At 37.2% G+C, this 23,537-nt stretch overlaps 3 protein-coding genes across 3 annotated transcripts in view; 1 reads left to right on the top strand and 2 right to left on the bottom strand.

Annotated features, from left to right (window-relative positions):
• The window catches only part of LOC109831165, a 20,862-nt gene extending 14,196 nt beyond the window's left edge, over positions 1–6,666 (bottom strand). Inside the window, exons 1-4 of the mRNA XM_020398504.1 lie at positions 6,513–6,666; positions 3,555–3,727; positions 2,427–2,650; positions 4–541 (exon numbers count right to left, since the gene is read on the bottom strand). Of these exons, the coding sequence (XP_020254093.1) occupies positions 4–541; positions 2,427–2,650; positions 3,555–3,727; positions 6,513–6,639 (1,062 nt within the window). The 5' untranslated portion in view covers positions 6,640–6,666. The remainder of the gene's footprint in view (positions 1–3; positions 542–2,426; positions 2,651–3,554; positions 3,728–6,512) is intronic.
• Positions 10,518–11,862, bottom strand: LOC109831164. Its single transcript, XM_020398503.1, has 2 exons — positions 11,376–11,862; positions 10,518–11,272 (listed from the first exon to the last, which is right to left on the bottom strand). Exons 1-2 carry the CDS (start codon positions 11,860–11,862, stop codon positions 10,518–10,520), a joined length of 1,242 nt encoding a protein of 413 aa, XP_020254092.1.
• LOC109831163 (glutathione S-transferase T3-like) lies at positions 12,753–13,548 on the top strand. Its single transcript, XM_020398502.1, has 2 exons — positions 12,753–13,040; positions 13,120–13,548. Exons 1-2 carry the CDS (start codon positions 12,753–12,755, stop codon positions 13,546–13,548), a joined length of 717 nt encoding a protein of 238 aa, XP_020254091.1.

Raw genomic sequence — 23,537 nt, 5'->3', positions numbered from 1 at the left:
AGCTCCAGCAGCAGCAGCTGCTGCCTTTTTCTCAGAATGTTTACGATACCAATCATCAAAGGCCCGACTTCTTCTAATATACTCTCTCCGAGTCTCATCACACTTCTCTTTAAGTTTCAACTCATCGTCTTGTATTATAATAATAGTATGAACAACTTCTGCAAATGTATGAATAATGCCTCTCGGCCTATCATCCGGAAGTTTCTCGAGCAAATCGTTCCAAGCTTGAAGCAGAGGTTGGATTTGAGGTCGGATTACTCTTGGAGGTGATGAGACTCTCTCCCTCAAGTTGCTTTCTATTGGGATAAGATTTAGCTTGAGCCAGCTGTTGAGGGCTTGAATGTACTCTCTTTGATGCTTCATTAGACCCTGAAACTGAGCGTGCCATTCTCGAAGGATGCTATAGAGTTGACGAGTTGTTTCGTGGTGTTGTTCGCTTGTTTCTTTAGGAGAAAGTGATATGTCGAGGTTTCTGAGCAATAGAGCGATCTTGAGCTGGCTGCTGTGGTGCATGAACATTTTTTCCCACATGGTTGCCATCCTGTGATGAAGGCAGCATGAAACTTGAGTATGCTTGACAAAAGAAGAATAAAGAGTATCTGATTGCCCTTAGGACATAATCTAACACAGCTACATTCGATATATTCCTTGAAGCTAAATCCACATGATAGAAACGAGAGCTTGGATACCAATGGCATGTCAATGAATTTTCAATGACCGAGCATGTAACAAGAACAAAACACACAAAATGAGAATAATGGAAATAATAAGGTAATATACTTTTATCACAATAGTTCACGTTAGCTACATATTTCAACTGCTGGATTAGCCTGTATGCCTGGCTATAATCTTTCAAGGCAGTTGCAGACCGCTAGGCGGAGAAAGCCCTTCAATATCAATTTGGTTGTCAAACAGGTTCTAGTATCTAACCACAGTCTAAGACATAAGCCTTATTTTATGCCCAAGGTCAATACCTACTTTATACAGAAGTTGATCATAGACCATGACCATCCCTTCCAGCAGGAAACTGGGCTCTCCGTGTAACTCCTCAGATTGATTATTCTTTGAAATGATATAGTACAGGATGGAGGTTGATACATATGCTGGATGACTTCTCTGCAAGTTCACTAAAACTTGGATCAACAAATTTGAAGTGCTTTTTAGGACCTTAATTGCATCTGGAAGAGATGGCCACCAAAGATGTGCTCATCATAGCCTGGAAATGAGAAAATTGTATACGTGGACAAGATACCAAGAATGATGCCAACAACTAGAAGAATCAAGTCACAAAATTCGGACAAATGGGTCATAGCTGACAAAGTGCCTGGATAATGAAGCAGACAAGTAGCAAAGTTATGCAGACAAGGTACCTGAGGGAAGATTTGTTGATCGATAGGCCAGCTACTAAACCCACTGGAACTGTCTAAGGATTGGAAGACACTGATGCTTGTGTCAGCTAAAAAGAGTTGAACCTCAAACTGAGTATCATTACAGCTTAAGAAGTTACTTTATCTGTCTGGTTCAAGAGCATCAAATATCAAAATATAATGGAAAATAATATAAAGATTTCACTGAGCTGGTTACCAGACAGAAGTCGATTACAGTGAGCTGGTTCATTAAGTCCATGAGTGCTAAGGGAGGAACCATCAAAGAGAAATAGGAAACCAAAAAAAAAAAGGTTACCTCAGTGGAAAGGGCCCAGAACTATAATATGACCTGTTGTACTATGATGGGAAGCTAAGAAAATGTTGGTTTAGATACTACTATAACAGCAACAATAGTTGGCACTCTTATTAGAATAGCAACAACATTACAGCTGCAGTCATCACATTGAGTTTTCACCAGGACATGCCTACTCATACTTATAGACCATCAGAAATAAGGGACATGTGAAGATTGGAAACCACTGTGGCCGATATGAGACTAGAGTCTTCTTTCTTGCTAGGCGGATTCATGTTGTCAATGGTATGTTTCACAAATCATTAATCTTATTCTTACTTGCTGAAACTCCTTCGCTTTTGGCTCTTCTCGGGAAGGGCTGGTCTGCTTGGATAGCTCAATTCCAAAGACGAAAAACTGAAAAATTATGGTAAAACATGAATCTCAAAGTCTCTACAGAAGTGCCATTAAAAATTGTGAAGGGCTTGCATACTTAGCCATGTGGGCTATCTCAAGTTTTATGTACCAACACTACAAGGTAATATCTGGAGTGATTTTCATACGTTTTAAGTCTCTCCACGGTCAAATGTTGACATCCATGCTCAGTCTTCTGGAGATTCTCCAGTATTAATCACCAAAGAATAGTTCAAGAAACAAAAAAGCATTTTGAAAATGGAGCACGCTAATCACTAATAGAAAAACTACGTACCATAATATGTGACAGTAGCAATTTTCTTGACTTGAAACTTACAAAGTACACAACTTACCCATCAACAAGAGCCACTAATTTCGGATAAAGCTGTTTGTCTCTTAGACGGTTGATCTCTGAAACTGTGGAATCCATTGACTGCATATCAACTATGTATCTTGTATGCAAATGACTGACAGCTGCTTTAGTCTTTTCCAGTGTTTCATGACTGGAACCACGTTTCTTTTGCTTGCTCAACAAAGCAACTTTTCTCTGATATTCAATTTTCATTAGCTCACCTGCCTGCACGATTTAAGTTTTGTATCAAGAATTTTCCATCTAAAAATAATATACAATGTAAGAGGCCAAATTACGAAGTCTAAACGGGCAAAGCAATGAACAGAGGAAAGTAAGCATTTCTGTTTATTTAAAACAGAGGGGAAAAAAGCAAGGCAATGATTCTCAGCATCTATGATGAAAAAATAGCTTATGATTCTCAGTGTCGTCTGTTTATATAAAACTAATTACAACAAGGCAGGGACAACAGCATACATTTATGAGATTTAGTAGCACATCCAAAAAGTATACCGGTGTCTTTCAAGGAAAGGGAGTCCTGTGGACTTATCAAGTATAAGTTTAGGCTTAAAAGCTCAGGTTGATTGATCTAAAGACTATAAATTGATAATTTGGTACTTTCAATATGGTTTCCTGAAAATTATCAAGTAGGCACCGTATCTAAAGAGTGGTTACTCAAGGCGGGAGATTGTTACATGTTTTACTGCTTCCTCACCAAGGTTTTAAATAAAAAGCGATGATCCACTGCTCAGATATCTATTATTAGTTGCTTTATTTGGAAATTGGCACATTAAAAGTACGTCCCTAGAGAAAAGTACAGTAGTGCGTGCAGTTTTCTAGCCCAAAATTGATGGAATCAATTGGAAATTAACTGTTAAAGTTTTAAAATGGATCATGCAACAGATTGAATTCCTTTTTTACCCCCCTAAATTCTCACAACTAATACCACTTTCCACAGATTGAATTGATTAGCAACATATCATGCTCTCCTTGATCTAAACTTTAACTGAGTAATTGCGAAATTAGATATAAAAAGATAACGTAACATAATCAGAAAGTCTTTTTTCCCCTGAAAAGAACCCAGGATTAGCTAGTGATAAAATGGAAAAAATAAAAAGACAAATAAAAATACATCAGACTTATATAACTTCTTTTCCCATGCTAACATTTTGTCCAAAATAGTAGCATGAGTTTCCAATTCCTCATTATCGAAATCATCTTTTCCATCATTCTCATCTTTCATGCCTTTACATGATCTGTTCCATGTGATAGCTCGCATGACTCTTGCAGAGTGGTCAATGTGTCCTGTGAACATGAATAGGTAATAACATAGTATTAAATTATTAATAAAGTTGCCAAAAAGAGAGAACATATATGCAAGGACAAAAGCTGTCATGAAAACCAATGCCAGTTTGAGTGACATGGAAACCTAACATACTTTTTAAGCGAACAAATGCTCAGTGTAAAAAGCAATAGCTCAAAAGAAAATATTGATTCTTCAAGGTTTGTTTTCTCTTTTATTGTCATGTGGGTGTGTACTTACAGAAAATGTTTAGACCGGCATGAGCCTGTCACTACTTACACAGCAACCATCTCATTCATTATATGGCTTTGAGATTTTTGAACAGTGAATGTGCGGCCGCGCGCGCACACACATATATATACAAAAATATGTGTGCGTACATGAGTGTGTCTATATATCAATTTATGCCAAAGTTTTACATAAATTCTTGGGTCCGAAAGAAAGGCTTGCATACATAAATATCATATTTTAGTTTCCCAAATTTATGAATGACACTGAAATTTATGATATTTTTGGCATCTCAAATTATATGATATTATGGTGTGTTTGGTTAGAGAGAGTTGGAACAACTAATGTAGATGGTGTTCCAACTGAGGGTGTTACAACACTCTTAACTTTGAGTTTCCAACACCTCTATTTTTTGCTTATTTTATTGTTGCAACCACATTTTGGTGTTGCAACAACATCTAAAGAAAAAAGACTTTTGAAATTTAGATGTAGTTGGAACAAAATGGAGTTCCGACTTCCGACTACTTCTAACTAAAAAAGACTTTTGAATCTTTCCATAGTTGTTTGAGAATCTGCACAAATTTCGAGCTTAGTTAGCTGCACTGTTTTAGGGTATGGAGGCAGACAAGACACAGCACAAACAAAATAGATGTCACCTAAATTTAACATTGAAATCACCAAATGTTTTAACATTGAAATCACAATTTTTCTCAATAAGAAGTTCGTAAAGTCAGAAATTGTCCATATCCTTATTTTTTACATGACAAAAATGCGAGCTGTGTCTTGGATACAGTGAGGAAAAAGTGGTAATTATGTAACTACTTAAAATGGGTAAGAAGAATTATTTCTTTCTTTTAATTGGGAAGGATAGTAGAAGCAAGTAATAATCTCACATTCCTAGATGGAGAAAGGGAAAAATAAAATTCTTTTGCAACTGCAAGGAACAATTCAATTGTTTGTTTTCATCCAACTTCCTCAGAGTATCACATATGAATTGGACTGCATCCTGTCTCAAATAAAATGCAAAGTGGAAGTCAAAGAAGACTAAGGAATATACAAAAGTGGTCATCTTCTTAAAGATTAAACCACTCCTACTACTGTTCAAAGGATACCTAATTATGGTTCCGAAGCATAAGAAACTAATTCCAAAAGAAACCATAGTACTGGTTGGTTTCAGAAAACAGTTCATCATTATTATTTCACATGTCATCCAACTAGGAAATAAGTAAATCCTTGAATCAGCAATCAGGGAGAAAAGTCCAAGGAACTTTGGACATAATTCACAAACAAATAGTCTGCCTGAGATCTCTATAACAAAGAGTATTACACAATTTTAGCTTTTACCTGAGGGAAATAATTGTTATTGTCATCACCAGGTTTCCCAGCAGCGTTTAACTAACCATGGAACACAGTTTTCGGATGAAAAGTTAAAGGGAGGTTGGCTGAGATTTTACCACTTGATATAAATTAACCTCAATCCTCTGCCAGTAAGTTTACTCTTACCTAATCTAATTAGAAGATGAATAAAGGTACTTTCTTTGTTATGGTGCTCAAGCTCATACAAAGCACGAGCTCCAAATGTTTCCTTAACAAGGGGAGGGTTTTAAGTAAAGTTTGTCACCTCCATCTATTACCAGCAGAGTATGCGTGAATTTCAACCCAAAGAGAACATTAATCACTATTCTTATGTGCCTTTCCATCAAGGCCAAGTAACTCATAGCTTTCATACGATAGTCATTTAGTGCAGCAGCTACAATTGGTTACAAACTTTTTTCCCCAAAATAATTATGTTAAAGTAGATTCTCATGCCTAATAAAAAGAGTTCAAACGAAATGAGCAATATCTCTCAACGCCCGGATAATATATGGTTGGAACCATAGCTATTGTTGTGAATATAATTGGGCAATCTCTCCCAACTCGAACTTCCTCAGTAGGACCTGAAATCTAAGAAGTACAGACAAGCAAACGCAACATGACACAAAATGAAGCTCCAACATGTAAAAGATTCTAAAGCTCTATGCACAAAAGATTCTAAAGCTCTACGTACAAAACGGCAATGACAAGTAATAATTCCCGTGTCAGCCCCAACACTGTCTGACATGACTCGGCTTCACAAGGAATTCTGCATAGCCTGACATAGGCTACTCATCTCTCAATATCAAAAGTTCATCAGGAAGATATCATGGCTGATGCAAGCCATGTAGATTTCTCCTATATTAGTTTGGGCTAATTGCAGATAGACCCCCAATACTATCATCAAATTGAACTTACTTCCCCATAGTTCTATTGTTGCAGACAGACCCCCTGAGTTTTTATTTTTATTTTTATTTATTTATTTATTTTTGAACTAGCGTATCTATCTGCAACAACGTGTTTTCACTCAAGGATCTATTTGCAATCATAGAAATCTTTCTGGGGTTCTGCCTGCAACAACAGAACTATGGGCAAAAAGCACAGGTCTCCCTTCTACAATTATCATTCCACATTTAGCAATAACAACCCAAACTATGGAAATATAACCTTGAATTAAAATAGAAAACAGAGTAAGATCAGTCTCACCTCGATTATCAGCGAAATTTGAGTGATAATGCATCCTGGTCGCCTCCAACATCTTCGAAACCTCATGAGCACTCTCTGACGCCTTCAAAAAATGATCATCAATATCATCCAAACACCTTCTTAACATTCACACTATTTCCACTCCCCTTCCCCTCTTCCCCTCTTCCCCCCACCGTAACCGCCGCCTGCTGCTGAACCTTGCTTCTCGCCGGCTTTGGTGCCGGCGGAGGCGGAGGAACCTACATTCTGGCCTCGGGAGCGGGGTCGGACTCGCGGGCTGCTCAATGACCACCTTCTCTTTGTAGATTTTGGATTTTTCTGGGGTCTCTCGTGTTCATGGCTGGCTCAGAGAAGGCCGGGCATGTGAATCAGTGTTAAGAAATTAATGCCTGAGCAACCGGCCCAGCCAGAAGGCCGTTCTCCGCGCTGGCGGGAGGCGGCTGCTGCTGCACGGTGGCCACCGGCGGAGGACGGAGCTGCGTCGTGTTTTGGTTGGTGCTGCTGGGGCGGCGGCGGCTCATCGCGGCGCCCTCATCCTATCGTCAGCATCCCTCCTCCTCTTGGATGACGTCATTCCAGCCGGAGCTTTAACTCGCGCGGCTGCTTCTTGCTGTTAGTATAGGCGAATCCGGCATGTTCGCGCCCGCTGCAGCGGCGCGAAGTCGGGAGCGGGGGGGGCGGAGCAAGCGGAGCGTCGACCGGCGCTGACGCATCGTCGCAGACGCCGCGGGCGTTCGGACGATGGACGACGTAGGAGGTCGATGGGCACGAGGCTTGACGAGGGGGTGGGGTTCTGAGTTGAGGATGAGGAGGGAGGGTTTGAGCGAAGAGGTCGGCTTCGGAGTGGGCGTAGTCGGTGCGGGGCGGCGCCGTGTTGGTTGAGGAGGACGGAGGTAGGCTGAGGTGCGGCGCGGAAGGCGTTGCGGGAGGAGAGGGCCTTTCATGAACTCCTTGGCGATCCTTGCATCGGGTCACCGATTCCTCGCTCTCGATCTTCGATTGGCGCAGCCCATCGTGATCGAGGCCGCAAAGATTGATTCTTGGATCCAAAGATTGATTCTTGATGAAGAAGAAGTTGGTGGAGGGTCCGTACGAGTTTTTGAAAGCGTGCTCGGGGCTCTTGAGGGGAGGGATAGAAAAGCAGGGGGGAAAAGGGGGGTGAGAAAAGAAATGGAGGCAAAAAGTTAACAGTCGGCTTGTTGGGGGCCACCACCGCGATTGCTTAGCCTGCTTGAACAACCAACATGAAGAATTGATGGGTTCAAATATTACTAATTCTCTTTTAGTCCCTCACATGCTTCATATTGCTCCCAAGTCACTCGAGTCTTTAAGGGGTTTTCGCAAAGAAAAATTCCTTTAGGACCCAAAATATGGGACCAATAGGAGGGACAAGTGAGGTGTCCCCCTCATATTGGATAATGAGTTGATCATTATTAATGATGACCAACTCATTATCCAATGATGACCAACTCATTATCCAATAGGAGGGGGACACCTCACTTGTCCCCCCTATTAGTCCTATATTTTGGGTCCCTGTAACAAAGCTCTTTCGTAAATCGGTGATATACTGATATCTTTGGGTTCTGACTTAAAACTCCCGAATCAGAGCAAGATTTGAGAACTAGTTATTCGGAAATTGATACGAGAAAGTCTTTTGACATTCAATTAAGTATAGAGTAAAAAGGAAAAAAAATACAAAGTCATAGTTGGAAGAAAAAAATCTTTACCCCATAATTAAGTAGAAGATGCATGCTAACAGTTTAAATATATTAATAAAGAAACATAAAATTACTTTTGCAGATTTGTCTTTTATAAAAATCACTCTTTCATAAATTATTTTTGTATTTATCTTTTTGAAGCTACTCTATTTCTTATATCACGTGCATTATGCGCCTACAATCTAAGTAGTCCCAGTAAATTGATTACTAGTGACCATTACTGCCTTCAATTTATGTTTGGACAAATTTTTAAACAGTCTTCTTTGGACTTTTAATCCCAAAAAAGACTCGTTTCTAACATATTTTCAGAAACCGATCTGGTTTCAGCCTCAGCGCTGAAACCAGGTTACTAAACTTCACGGGAGTTCAACTCTCGTGAAATTTCGAATTTTTTTTTTCCAGAAACCGACATGGTTTCAACGTTGAGGCTAAAACCAGGTATGTTTCTGAAAATAAGTTGAAAATGGATTTTTTTTGCGATTATTATTGTAAACATGACTGTTTTGAAACTTTGTCCATTTATGTCCTCGCTAAAATATGTCTTTTTCACAAAGCATAAGCTGGGAGGCATTCTGGTGAACCAATGGGGAGGACCCTGCAGGATTGAAAGGGATTTGTGAGCAATGATAAAGATTTGAGGGACCAATATAAAATTGTTGAGGATGTTAGGAGGTCGTTACTTATTCGGACCCCTCTTTTCTACGATGCTTCCTTAGCTGCTCTTTATTAATTTTCGGTTTTCTTTTATTGTTTCCGCAAGATGTCGTAGTTATCTCTACTCGATATCTCCAGCTCGACTCTAGAACTTTCCCAATTAAACACCACTTTAAAAAGTTTAATTGGAGATAAACCACCGAGATTACTAATTTATTATTTCCTAATTTTATATTAGTATCGTAATCTCCTCTAGAAATTGAACATGCACCTCCTATAATAAGTGGTCGAGTCATTAAGTTTTTCCACAATAAGTATTTATTTATCTACATATAAAGATATAATATTGTAATGCACTTGGTAGACTTTATAAGCTCCGTTAAGCCTATTTGACGTTTGATTGTTGAAAAGTTAAATGCACTTTTACTTTCCAATAGGTTAATTTAATTTGATATTAACTTATTTAGTGTTCTTGAATAGGTTGGGGTACAAATTTTAAAATATATGAGAGGACAAACTATAAATTATACAAAGGATCATAAGCAATTTACAAAATTTCAGGGTGCAAGTGCACCCCATTTAAATCCGGCATGCCTACAATACTAGTATCATCAGTAATAAAAAAAATGACTATTTACCAAAAAAACATGAGATCTTTTTTGTAAATTGCAAAGAGAAATTATGAGCTCCTATACACCATACTTCTTTTTGTCTATTAATAAGAAAGTAGTATAATTTTTATAGTACACTTAACATTTCCCGTATCTATATATAATATATCTACATTGGCATCACTTTCCTAGTGCTTTGACTGCAGAATTATGTATAATATTATTTTTAAGAGTTGGTTTGTATTATACTATGAATCCATTAACAAACGCATAATGTACATCATATTTGATGATGAGCAAACTATCTTAATCGTATTCATAGTAAAGTATGCTTAAATTATTATGTCCATTAAAAACAATAATGTCTCTTTTAAAGAGCCCATAACATTGTATCGCATTGTATTCAATGCTCCTATATGAATATGTACAATCTAAAACGACAGCATGATGATATAATAATAGTGGCTGTTTGGTTAGCTAACAGCCTGAAAAAACAAGGAAATCTATTTAATGAAACTAACATCTCATAACGTAATTCCCAAATAATTGATTGGGTAGCTAGGCTCGGACGTTACACGAGAGGGAATCACAGGGACTCCTTCAAATCTGTGCCATAAGGGCATCTCCAACCCTTTGCCTCAAAATGGTGCAAATTTTGCATCAAAATGGTGCAAAAGTCACATCTAACAGTAATTCATCTCCAACCCATTGCACCATTTTTTGCACCAAAAAGGAATATTCTCAGTATCTTTCTTTTTATCTACTTTTATATGATTATTTTTTATTCCCTATATTTTTAACTATTTCAACAATTAACCTCACATATCAAATTTTATTTTTTCACATATTTTCCAAACAAAATGATTTATTATTTAAAAAATTAAACTAATAAAACAATAAAATATTATATACCTATTATTAATATTGCCAAAATATTACATTCAAGAACACAACAGAAAATAAAATATAAGAAAATACTTAAACATTAACAACAATGTAAAAATTACAAATTTAGTATGCTCTTAACTATCTGAATTAGTGTATTCCTCCCATAGATGATCTATCAATGCATTACGAAGCGCAATATGGGCATCTTTATCCTTGATTTTTCCGTAACGTGCAATAAATTGAGTAAATCTTGTAGTTTCATCTGCTACCATATCAACTTCTGGTGTTGGTGCTTCCCTCACTTCTTGAATTGGTGCATAAAGATCACGTTCATCCTCGATTATCATATTGTGCATAATAATGCATGCAGTCATTATGTCATGTAATACATGTTTTTTCCAAAAACGTGCTGATCCTGCCACGATTGCAAATCGTGATTGGAGAACTCCGAACGCACGTTCTACATCTTTTCTACATGCTTCCTGTTTCATGGCAAAATATTTTTTCTTCCTACCTTGTGGCTGTTGGATTGTTTGTACAATAGTAGCCCATTTCGGATATATACCATCAGCTAAATAATAACCCATATTATACTCTTTTCCTTGAATAACATAGTGAGCGGGAGGAGCAATACCTTGAGCTAGGTTAGAGAAAAGATTAGATGACTCCAGCACATTGATATCATTATTGGTGCCTGGCATACCAAAATATGCGTGCCATATCCAAAGATCATAATCTGCCACAGCTTCGAGGATAATAGTTGGTGACCCACTACGTCCTGTGTATTGCCCAGACCATGCTGTTGGACAATTTTTCCATTTCCAATGCATACAATCAAGACTTCCTAACATTCCTGGAAAACCACGTTTTTTTTCCAATATAGAGTAGCCTAGCAATATCGTTAGCGTTAGGTGTTCGTAGATACCGCTCTGCGAATATTTCCACCATAGCACGACAAAATTTTGTCATACTTTCAATTGCTGTTGACTCACCTATTTTAACGTATTCGTCCGTAGCATCAGCTGGTAGACCGTATGCCAACATGCGAAAAACAGCTGTTACTTTCTGTAACGGTGATAATCCCATTCTACCAAGTCCATCACTTCGTTGTTGGAAGTAATAGTCATGATCTTTCACTGCATCAACAATACGAAGGAACAAACTTCTTGACATCCGATATCGACGACGAAACATATCTTCTCCAAAACGTGGATTATCGGCAAAGTAATCTATGACCAAATTCTGATGCGCATTTTCTCGATCGCGGTTGATCACTGCATGACCGGGAATCGAGCCACCATGGATCGGTTGGTAGTTGTGTTGACGTAAATTGTTAACGAGGATCATGTTGTTGTTGATGTACTCACAAATTACTTCTTCGGTTTCATCAATCTCTGCAATGATATTGGACAGAAAATTATCATCATCCGAAGATGAAGATGATGATAAGTATGATGGACCTCCAACATCGAAATTCATTTTTGAAGTAAGAAAAGAATGACTGAAGTATGCAGAAATGGAGAATAATAATTTTAACACAACAATGAGTAATTGTGTGGATGTACCTAATCTAGTATGCTATTTATAAAACTTTGCTTAGCTGTATACATTGAACAATGTGTAAAGTTGAGCTGATTTTAGGAAATGCTTTCCAGCTGTTATCAATTTGTCACAAAATTCAAATTTGCTTTTAGCTGTATACGTTGGATAATGTGTAAAGCTGACCTGATTTCAAAAATTGATTCCCACTCGTACAAAGCTTTCACACAATTCAAGGAGAGCTGAGCTGTGTATACGTTGGACAATGTGTAAAGCTGACCTGATTTCAAAAATTGATTCCCACTCGTACAAAGCTTTCACACAATTCAAGGAGAGCTGAGCTGTGTATACGTTGGACAATGTGTAAAGCTGACCTGATTTTAAAAATTGATTCCCACTCGTACAAAGCTTTCACACAATTCAAGGAGAGCTGAGCTGTGTATACGTTAGACAATGTATAAAGCTGACCTGATTTCAAAAATTGATTCCCACTCGTACAAAGCTTTCACACAATTCAAGGAGAGCTGAGCTGTGTATACGTTGGACAATGTGTAAAGCTGACCTGATTTCAAAAATTGATTCCCACCGACAACGTTGGATAATGTGTAAAGCTGATCAGTTTGTACAAAATGATTCAATTTCAAATGTTGACCACCGACAAATTCAAACCAACCGCAAATTCAAATTCAAATTCAAATTCAAATTCAAACAAAAAAAACAAATTTGGATTGGCTATAAATAACATTCACGGTTTCTACTTCAAGCCACCCAATTCGAAGTATTTCTTCAAAGTATTTCTGATCTCCAAACCAACCGCTTTTTACAAAAAAATGTCTGTTCGATTAACTGGATACACGGTTACTGAAGATGTGCTCCTTTGTCAAGTATTCTTGGATATTTCTCAAGACCCTATTATCGGTAGAAACCAGTCTCGAGATGCATTTTGGTCTCGTGTGGAGGACAAATACAATGAACTTCGAGATCAGCATTTTGAGATGCGTACGAGCCGATCAATTCGTTCTCGAATGGAAATCATAAGTAATGAAGTAAGGAAATTGAATGCGTGCTTGAGACAAGTAGAGAATCTGAATCCAAGTGGTGCTTCAGATGAAGATATTGTAAGTATTCTATTAATTATCGTTTGAAATTTATTATTATTGTTGAAAAACATAACTTGATGTTCACTATATTTTGCAGTTAGTTCGAGCAAAGATGTTATTTATGCAAGAACCAAAGTACAAAAAAGGTTTCAAATTTGATCATGTCTGGAATATGGTTAAAAATTTTGAAAAATTCAAAGATGATGTCCCCACAGCAAGACAAGTTGGTCGAAGACAATCCCAAAGTGTGAACTTCGACTCGTCACAATCAGATAATCCCACTCCGGAATCTCCTATATCAACATCTCCTGGACTGTCATCATTTACTCCATCTGAACGACCTATTGGGGTAAAAAAAGCTAAATTGAAAAGGAAAAATGATGATCATGAGTCAAGTGTAGTGGACTCCATCGAGACCTCCAACAATCGACTTATAGACAGGTTAGACAAGGCGAGCTTGGACAGGCAAGTAGCGTTTGATATCGAACGAGAAAAGATAGCCATGAAAAAAGATAGAGATGAATGAAAAATTATAATGAAAGATTTGAATTTCATTGCTGATCCAAACGTGCGTGAGTACGTTCGAGCTCAACAGATTAAAATAATACAAAAAAGAAATCAACAAGAACAAGGGTCTGCTTCTAATTTTGGCAATTATTTCAATGATATTGGACACTCTGGCCCCGATCTACCAGATTATTGAGAGTTGCTTGTCCATCTCAGGAAATGTTCTATGTTTAGTTTGTATTTTATGTTTTATTTTAATGAAGTTTTATATTATGCGTGTCAGTTTTTATATGTTATGTATTTCAGATATGTAAATTATACTTGAATTATGTATTGGGATTGCTCTTTATATTTCATGGGACTTTACTTAATATCTAGATTTTAATATTATAATTAATAATAATGTCTTTTAAATTTCAGCATTATTTTTATTTTTAAAAAATAATTTATTTTGTCTAAATTATATAATTGGGGTAAAATTATAAAATTTAAATATTATTAGGGTTGTTTTATACATGTAATAAAATAATTGGGGTCAAGTTGTAAATACATAAAAATATGAGGTAAAATTTTAAAAAAAAATTAAAAAAAATAAAAGAAACAGTAATGCGGAGATGAACAGTGCGACGCCAAATATAGCGTCGCGCTGTTCATCCCCGCTAAAATGCAGCGAGAATTGGCGCCGCGTTGGAGCTTCGGAGCAGCGGCAAATCCGCTTTTTGCGGCAAAATAGCGTCGCGTTGGAGATGGTCTAAGTAATTGAACCTTGCTACTTGGCACACTGTGGGTCCCACCCCCTGTTGTGGCACGCGAGATGGGCTGCGCGCCCACATTGCGTGCCAAATAGCATTTTCGTAAGTAATTATACGGGAACAAGGTTGATCAAGGTGATGGTTAATTAAGTAATGGATTTGAACCAAGAGGCTGGAGGAGACACGGGGTTCAAGGTGGATTTGGTTCGCATGGCTTCATTTAAGTAGAATTAGGAATATAACACAACAGATCATTAGCTGGATATTTTTACACAAAACAAGCTAATAATATGATTAAATAATCATAAGTTCTACACTATTTGGAGGGGAAAAAAAATCCTAACTAATGAAAATCATTGTCTCTATTTCTAATAGAGAGTTATAAAAATACTGAACCGTAACAATAGTTCATGGGAGTTGTATTTCCACTGTAAGCTTCATAACATGATTGCCTTTGAGTATAGCATTGATGAATGCATAGACGTAGATGCAATTATAGCTACAAGTAAACGTCTAAAGTTAGAGATAAACTTAAGATTTAATATCTAACTTTTATGTCTAACATCCAACTCCTATCTTTAACAACTATAACTTATTTAGACCTAATCACATTTACTTTTCCCTTTTGAGATGGGAGCATGCATTGACTAAGTCATAAGAGCAAGTGCAGCAGCCTCCCAATGAAGCTCCTAAGGGTGATGTGGCAAGGAAAAGCTCCCAACATGCTACAACAAGCTCCCAAAAAGGCTCCTAAGTCCTAATTGGCGGTGTGGTCCACCATGGAGCTCCTAAGAGCTCTACAAATTTGTGGAGCACTTGGGAGCTCTTAAGGGGTGGGGCCCACTAAAAAATATTTTTAATTAGATTTATTGTTTTAAAATATATTTATAAAATGTTAGAGGTAGAAGAATGGGTTTTTAAAATAATATTTAAGCTCCTAATTGGGAGTTTGTTAGAATATTTCTCTTAGTAGGAAGCTCCTAAGTGGGCCCCGTGCTTGAGAGCACTCCAACAAGAACTCCCTACTAGGAGATTGCTGCACTTACTCTAAGTGGAGGGTGCATTCTATTTCTACAAGGGAGCCTTAAAGTTTTTTTTCCCCTTTTCTGCCCCCTCACTAATTAATTACGTTCATTTGTTCATATCAACTTTATGAGTTTTGACTAATAATCTGGGACAAATTACACCATAACAATTTGCGCTGAGGGCTAGGTATGGACATTCCATTTTTATAAGCAAAAACGCTTTTTGGTTCGCGCTTTAACGCGCAAGCCAACTTGCACAGAAACAGCGAGTTGGCTCGCGCGTTAAAGGGCGACCCAAATAGCAGTTCTCTTTTATAAGAAAGGGGTCTGTATCATTTTTCCTTTGTCTCCCCCAATACTTGTGCGCCATCAATTATATTCATTTGTTTATGCTGCGGCGACGAGCAAGTTTCGGCGACGACGACCGCACACCCTTCGGCGACGACGTCATCACACCCTTCGACAACGACCTGCATCCTGCTCTTCGCCGCCAAACCCTCGACATCATCGCTGGCAACGACGTCGGAGGCCTCTTCACCGCCAAACCCTCGACATCATCGTTGCCGCCAAACCCTCGACATCATCGCTGGTAAGGGTTTTTGCTAAATAGGGTTTTTTGTAAAATTCTGCTGTAGTTGGGAGCTCCCAAGCGCTCCACAAATTTGTGGAGCGCTTGGGAGCTCGGAAGCTCCCCAACGCCAGCTCAGCGTTAGGAGAGGGGCTTGGGAGGCGTTGGGAGTTTGCTGGAGGGAGGGCTGCCAAGCTCCACGACCACGTCAGCCTTGAGAGGCTCCTTCAGAGGTTGCTGCCCTTGCTCTTAGGAAGCTCCTAAGTGGGCCCCATGCTTGAGAGCACTCCAACAAGAACTCTCTACTAGGAGATTGCTGCACTTGCTCTAAGTGGAGGGTGCATTCTATTTCTACAAGGGAGCCTTAAAGTTTTTTTCCCCCTTTTCTCCCCCCTCACTAATTACGTTCATTTGTTCATATCAACTTTATGAGTTTTGACTAATAATCTGGGACAAATTACACCATAACAATTTGCGCTGAGGGCTAGGTATGGACATTCCATTTTTATAAGCAAAAACGCTTTTTGGTTCGCGCTTTAACGCGCAAGCCAACTTGCACAGAAACAACGAGTTGGCTCGCGGGTTAAAGTGCGACCCAAATAGCAGTTCTCTTTTATAAGAAAGGGGTCTGTATCATTTTTCCTTTGTTTCCCCCAATACTTGTGCGCCATCAATTATATTCATTTGTTTATGCTAACTTAATTTATGTGTTACGACTAATAATCTTGGGACAAATTACAACACAGCAATCTGAGCCGAGAAGTGGGACCTTGATTGGACTTTGTTGATGGGCTTGATTATCAAGACTCTCCCCTTCCATGAGTGTGTTAATTGTGGTTAGGTGCGCTAAATATAGCCTAGTTGTGGATAGACCCAAGTAGTTCTAATTGTTTCACTTGGATTATCTTGTTAAACTTTTATTGATTCTTTTAACCCTCGGTGAACCTCTTTTCTAAAATTCTTGTAAGAGTTAAAAAAATTTAGCAATTGAGGGTCCACCTCACCTGCACCACGCGTAAACTCTATCCGCCTTGATAAAATGTTTTTGACCTTTTTAAGAGTAAAAAAGATTCAACATTGGTATATCTGCACAATTAGAACTCTAGAAGGTCTCTCTTATTGCAATACTACAATGCATCTATTCACATTTAAAACCTTTAATAATGGGGGCTTTTTTTTTCTTTCAGGAAACCACCTTATATTTAGGATTAATTTACGCAAACCAAATTATATTCCAATTTATGCCTAAACCACATACAAAATTAGTTTTTTCTTTCAATCAACCGAAAGCTGCTAAAATTTTCTACTCTCACCTAATCTCACATGAAAAGCTTGCAGACCGTCAACAAGAGATTTCACAAGCTTAGCACTCGAGCTTAAGTGAGGATATTGTTGTAATTTCAGGAAAAATTAGTAGCAAAGTAGGATCAAATGATTGAGTAGAAAAAAAAACTAACATTGTTATTAGTTTATGTATAAATTAAAAATATAATACAGTTCATATAAATTGACTCTAAGAGGCTGTTTGGTTGCACACTTTTTGAGAAAACTTTTCTCAAAATATCTGATAATGGCAATTTTGTAATTAAAAGTTTTCTATAGATTTCTGTAAATTGTGTTTGGTTCAACAAAAAATTTATAGAAATATTTTCTATAAAATATCAAAAACTACCAAATTTTAGAAAAAGCAATTTCCTCTCAAAATGAGAAGAAATCAACAGGAAATCTGACACCTTCCTTATTTAATCAACAAAACCCGTCCCATACCCATTTTCTATAAAGTTATGAGCCATTTTCTTGTTTTGAACCAACCAAGCAAAGTAAAAAAAAAATAAGAAAATTGTTACTTTTTGACTTCTTAAAATTTTTCCTATAATTTTTTTAAGAAATACAAAGAAATCATATTTTGGGTGGAAAACATTTCCTATAATTTATAGAAATTGAACCAAACACCCCCTAAATATACGGTGATTTATATGAAAACTCCATTATTAATTAATTGGTGGAGGTCATGCAATTTGGACAAAAGCTATACATCTCACTGATCTTTTGTCCTCGTACCGATCGTAGTTTTGGCGAGCCGAACCTTGGAAAACAGCAACTCAAGTTAACGCTACTGGACTCGATAAAATATTAATTTCTGACTTCAGGAATCAGGGTTCAGTAGACCCGAAAACGAACAGGACGCATTAAAAAGTCATGCAAAATTATGTCAGCCTTGGGGCCCCACGTGACTCTCTCTTCTGCGCACCCAACCGGATTTGAGCTCGAGTTGATCGTCCGAGTCGATTTCAAGCGCAAACACCTAGTCCTACATCAATTTATTTCAATACCCAAAATACGAGTTCGGAGAAAACTTTACATGATCGATATTATTTTTCACTATTTTGAATGTTTCATTTAAATTTTAATTTAACATAATTCTAATTATATTTTATACTAATCCAACGTAAACTGCCTATAACTCAACAATTTAAAAAAATATTAATAAAATACATGAAACACTATTTTAAATATTTCATTTAAGTTTTAATCTATCATAATGCTAATTATATCCTATACTAATTCCACGTAAACTACCTATAGCTCAACAATTTTTTTTTAAAATATGATTAATAAATCATATGTAAGTAACATGTTATAATACATGAAGTATCATAAAAAAACACAAAACATTTTAAAAATTACATAAAAATATCCTCAAAAGTTTAGAATTACATAAACTACCCAGACGTTTTAAAACTTAAAACAACAAACATGAAATCTGAACAATTAAGAACAACCTCCAAAAAAATTAAAATTTACAATTAATACCTCAACATTTCAAGCATTACAAAAACAACATCAAAAGTTCAAATTATAATAAAAAACACCCTGGAATTCTAAAATTTCAAAACTTGCAAACGGCATAGATGAATTCAATGGATTACCATCAGGTACTTAAAATTTTAATAATTATGAAAAATAACCTCAAAGTTAGAAAGATCACAAAAACTCCCTCTAAAGTTAAAAAAAGCAAAAAAAAAATATCTAAAATTTCAAAACATATAACCTAAAATTTCAAAACTTATAACCTGAGATTTGTTCGGCTAGCAAGCTGCTTAATGCGATATACAGGCTTTGGTGCTCAAGTACATCACTAATTAACTACAAAAGATACGAAGGAACTTGGACTCCCAAGTTCCAACTAGCATAATGTTTGTAATTTTCAGTACAAGATACACAGATCAATAGATTCCTTGAATGCATCGCTGAAAACCTGTAGGCTGCTTGAGAAAATAGTTCCTTTTTTTTTTTGCCCCCTTTCATTAAGATCGAGTTCATCCATACTTAGGCTACCCAGAAAACATGTTAACTAGAAGTCTCGGTAATCGGAACTAATACCAAGTAAACAGTTTACGAATCAGAACTCTGATGCATCAAATGTAGGTGATTTTGACCAAAAATAATAAAAAGAAAAAGAAAAAGGAAAAGAAAGAAACTGAATGTGGTAAGCATCAAGTTGGACAGAAGTTAAAAGTGATTTTCATGTAAACACCTTGTCTTAAATCAGAGCTATGGATTATGTAAAATTTATTATATGTCACCGTGATTAGAAAGCACTACCAATAATAAACATGACCACTATTTGGTTTGATAAACCCCTTGAAGAAATTTTCTAAACAAACCCATTCATAGTTTTTTTTTCTTCTAAAAATATACTCCCTTGAGTTTTTTTTACAAAAATCGATATAAAACCCCAAAATTTTGCTATAGTAAATATATGTGAATTATTAATAGTGAATAATTCTCTTATGATAAATAATCATATATATATACATATATATATATATCAGATGAATGTAATTATCTGTGTTTGAGAACCCATCAAGTGTTTCTATGTGAGAGAAATCGAGTGATATGACCAGCATGTTAAATGCCTAGCAGCAGGCATTTTTCTGCTGCGCGGTCGACCGACGCGGTCGACCGCGTCGGTCGACCGCACAGCGGTCAGAGTGTTTTCTCAGGTTCGGGTTCAAACGGGTTTCGGGTCGGGTTTGGTAATTGGTATATAGGCTAATGATCCGAGACAACCCTCTTTACATCTGAAATCAGTAACCCTAGCCCCCCCTCTCTTCTCTAAAACCCTAATCCTCCTTGTTTGGTGATTGGGGAGAAGTTCTTGAGGAGTTGCAGCAGTTTTTGGTGGGATTCAGCGAAGGGAAACGTTCTCCTTCAGATTCAGAGACCCATTACTCACCTGAGGCGAGTATCATCTCACCCAATCCCTCACCCCTGTTTTCTATGATTTTCGTTTGAAATTTTTTTGAGTTTTGATGAGTCAAAATGGTATTTTTGTATAAAAATGAACTCTCTATAATATGGTTAGCAAGAATCAAAGGTTTCAGTTTATAAAAGTTCACCAATGTTCTGTTAAATAAAGATTTAGATCTGAGATTTGCTTAACCAAGGGTTAAATCACGTTTACTGTTACCAAAACGTTTTAATCTTGTTTCTCTTGTATTTAGAATGTTGGGGATATAGTTTACATGCTTAAAATTTATTGTTTTTCTACAGTATGATTTATAGAGATATTAGATCTGTATTATCGTAGAAATATACAAATTTTATTTCAGGTTTTGAGCTGACAGAAACCCAGATTTGGGTTTCTGTCCGCTTGGCGGTCGACCAAATTTTATTTCAGGTTTTGAGCTGACAGAAACCCAGATTTGGGTTTCTGTCCGCTTGGCGGTCGACCGATGCGGTCGACCGCTGAGCTCGCTGTAGGGGCAGAAATAGCCTGCGGTCGACCGCACCGGTCAACCGCGACGTTCTGCCGGTCGACCGAGATGCCTAGCGGTCGACCGCCAGGCTCGTATCAGTGTGCGGTCGACCGAGTCGGGCGACCACCGCACTGTCTGTTGCAAAACCCTGTATTGTGTATTTTTGAGCATTTTACTCATGTTCGAGTGTTTGCCTGGATTATCTGACTTTGGTTTTTAGTCTTACTATGTACCCAGGCATGATAGATGACCTGAGGGTACCAATTGTGGATATATACACTGATTTGATTGTGAATTGATATAGGTAGATTTCACTATATATATCTCAGCGATATTTTCACCATTTCGCAGTCCTCGTGTTGGACTATAATCCATAGAAGTCATCGTGTTGGACTATAATTTATTTCAGTCCTCGTGTTGGACATTTGCCACTTATTCCATGAGTTTGGAAACTACAATATATAAAATTCCTGTTTCGGACATAGTTCTTTACCCTACATATGACTTTCTCACAGAAGATCACGACATGACACTTATGTAAATTTTGACATGATATTCATGTAGGCTATGATATGGCACTGCGCTTATGTTCTGAGATTAGTTGTATTTCTTTTATTACTGTTCCTGTATTAGAACCTCGGGTTTGGTGATTAGGGGTTTACAATTTAAGATATAAGGTATATACATGAGGGTTTCCTTGTTTGGATTATTTCGCTCGACGTACCTATTCTCGTGTTGTAAATTCCTAATTACCAAAACCCTCTTTAGTAAGATCAATGAGTTTAGATCTATTATATATTATCTGTATTTTCTTATACAATGAGCCATGTTCCCTTGGGGTTGGTTGTGATGTTACTCGCTAGCGCTTTGACGCTCGTTGTCCCTCCCCCTTTCAGGTAACGAGACGGGAGCCCGGAGAGTCGCAGGTTGATGGCGATGCATTTTAGCTTCAGCTGTCTATTTAGTTATGTACTTTCTTTTGGAGTTCCACAGTAGATTTTTGTTTAGACATTTGAGAGTCTTATTCTAGAAGTTGTAAAGGCTATGTGCCTTATTTCCTTTTCGTCAGATATTTGTATTTGAGACTTGTTGAGTATTCCAGTTTATCTACTCAGACCTTGATTATGTTTTTCTGTATGTTGGATGATGAGATATTTATGTGATCATTATCATTTCATCAGTATTTCTTGTATTATCTTTTACTTGCTTTTGTACCTACACCTGTTGTTGACTCTACTAGATAGATGTTAATTGTGATGGTGAAACATGTTATTGCACGGTGTGGTGCATGACAGATTTGACATTCTTGGTTTTACCTTGGACTGCAGCCTTGTGTGAACCCAAGGGCGTCACAATCGACCCATTTTATCTTAATCCGGTTTCTAAATTGTCGGGGTTATCAACCCCGACTATTTAGTGCATAGAATGTTAGGATTTAGGGTTATAATTGGGGGTTTACAACCTCCTAAATAGTCGGGGTTGGTAACCCTGACTATTTAGGAACCGGATTAAGATAAAATTGGTCTATTTTTGTAAATAAAACTTAATGGGGTCTATTTTTAGAAAAAAAAAACTTTGAATGGGTTTATTTAGAAAATTTCTTCTAAACCCGGCAGGTTCATTGTTATATAACAGAACCAATCAATGATAATTTCTTCTTTACACAAAAGATGGAGCCCACACATACAAGTATTGTTACACGTGCTGACCCTGTTGTTACATATGAATACTTCCCCAACTCTAAAAATGTGGTGCTATAGAAAATTATCCCTGTTTAACATCAAACATGATACACCAAGTTGATAGGGTGTTGCTAAAGGGACCCCAAATAGGAGACTCCTAAGGGGACAGGTGAGGTGTCAGCCCCTGGGGGCTTGATGCACTGTTCATGAACAGTGCATCAAGCTCCTAGGGACTGACACCTCATCTGTCCCCTCGGGTCCCCTATTTTGGGGTCCCTGATGAGTTTTCCAAGTTGATAACTAGTAAAAAGTCAATGAAAAAGTTTTACAGCTGTCTAGCTACAGTAAGTAAAAACCAGCAGAGCTCGAACATTAAACTTATTCTTCATCGGTTAGAGCGGATGGAAACAAAAAAGACTTTGTACTAGTTTTCTCCGATTTCTCATCCTTTAGGTTAATAGATTCTAAAAATCAATTACTTTATTCTTAGTTATGGATGTTGGACTTCACATCTCATAAGTCATATCCACTCTGTCAATTGAGATTAATAATAAGTTCTCAATCAAGCAGCTCATGCTTACTGCACAATGAAAAAAATACATTTTTTTACCTGTCACATTGTTCTTGTCTTCTTGATTATTATCCCTGGTTGATCTTCTATCTGAACAAATAATGACTCTGCAATTGCTATTTTCAGGTAAATCTATGAAAGGGGCTCGGGCACAGAGGAATTTAAAGGCATAACTAAAGGGGAAGAGTATAAATTTAAGGGTTAATTGTCGATAGATGTCTATAGCATCTTCTAAATGTTGTGAGTTGTAGACAGAACCCGTAACTGAAAATTAGACCTTTTACCTTCAGAGGCCTGTATTTAAAATAAAAAATAAAAAAAAACAATTAAAAAAGATTTTTTCTCTAAGGTCGTTAGCAGCAGGTAGAAAAAAAATCATTCAGGAGGTCTATATGCAAGAAGTCTATCCACAATTGAGCGATAAATACAAAGGGCCTATCCACAATTAACCTTAAAACTAACCAAACATACCAACACCTCACTTGGAAGCTTCAAGGCACATATTAGAGCAAACCACCACTAAGAATGACCCTAATAAGGTCCATTTTATCATTGAATCTTCACAGACATCAAAATTTCATTTTGCGAATCAAAAACAGATTCTCAAGTTCATATCCCCCAGTGGGCACACAACGCCAGTCAAATCA

The sequence above is a fragment of the Asparagus officinalis genome, chromosome 2 (genome assembly GCF_001876935.1).
Source record: "Asparagus officinalis chromosome 2, Aspof.V1, whole genome shotgun sequence".
Lineage (NCBI taxonomy): Eukaryota > Viridiplantae > Streptophyta > Magnoliopsida > Asparagales > Asparagaceae > Asparagus > Asparagus officinalis.
Note: the sequence above shows the minus strand (reverse complement) of the source record. Positions and strands in the feature narration are given on the sequence as shown.

Excerpts from the sequence above, each read along its gene's own strand:
- LOC109831163 (XM_020398502.1), top strand. The coding sequence starts at position 12,753 with ATGTCTGTTCGATTAACTGGATACACGGTTACTGAAGATGTGCTCCTT. Across the intron at positions 13,041-13,119 it reads GTGCTTCAGATGAAGATATT|TTAGTTCGAGCAAAGATGTT; the intron begins GTAAGTATTCTA and ends TATATTTTGCAG.
- LOC109831164 (XM_020398503.1), bottom strand. The coding sequence starts at position 11,862 with ATGAATTTCGATGTTGGAGGTCCATCATACTTATCATCATCTTCATCT. Across the intron at positions 11,273-11,375 it reads GGACGAATACGTTAAAATAG|GCTACTCTATATTGGAAAAA; the intron begins GTGAGTCAACAG and ends CGATATTGCTAG.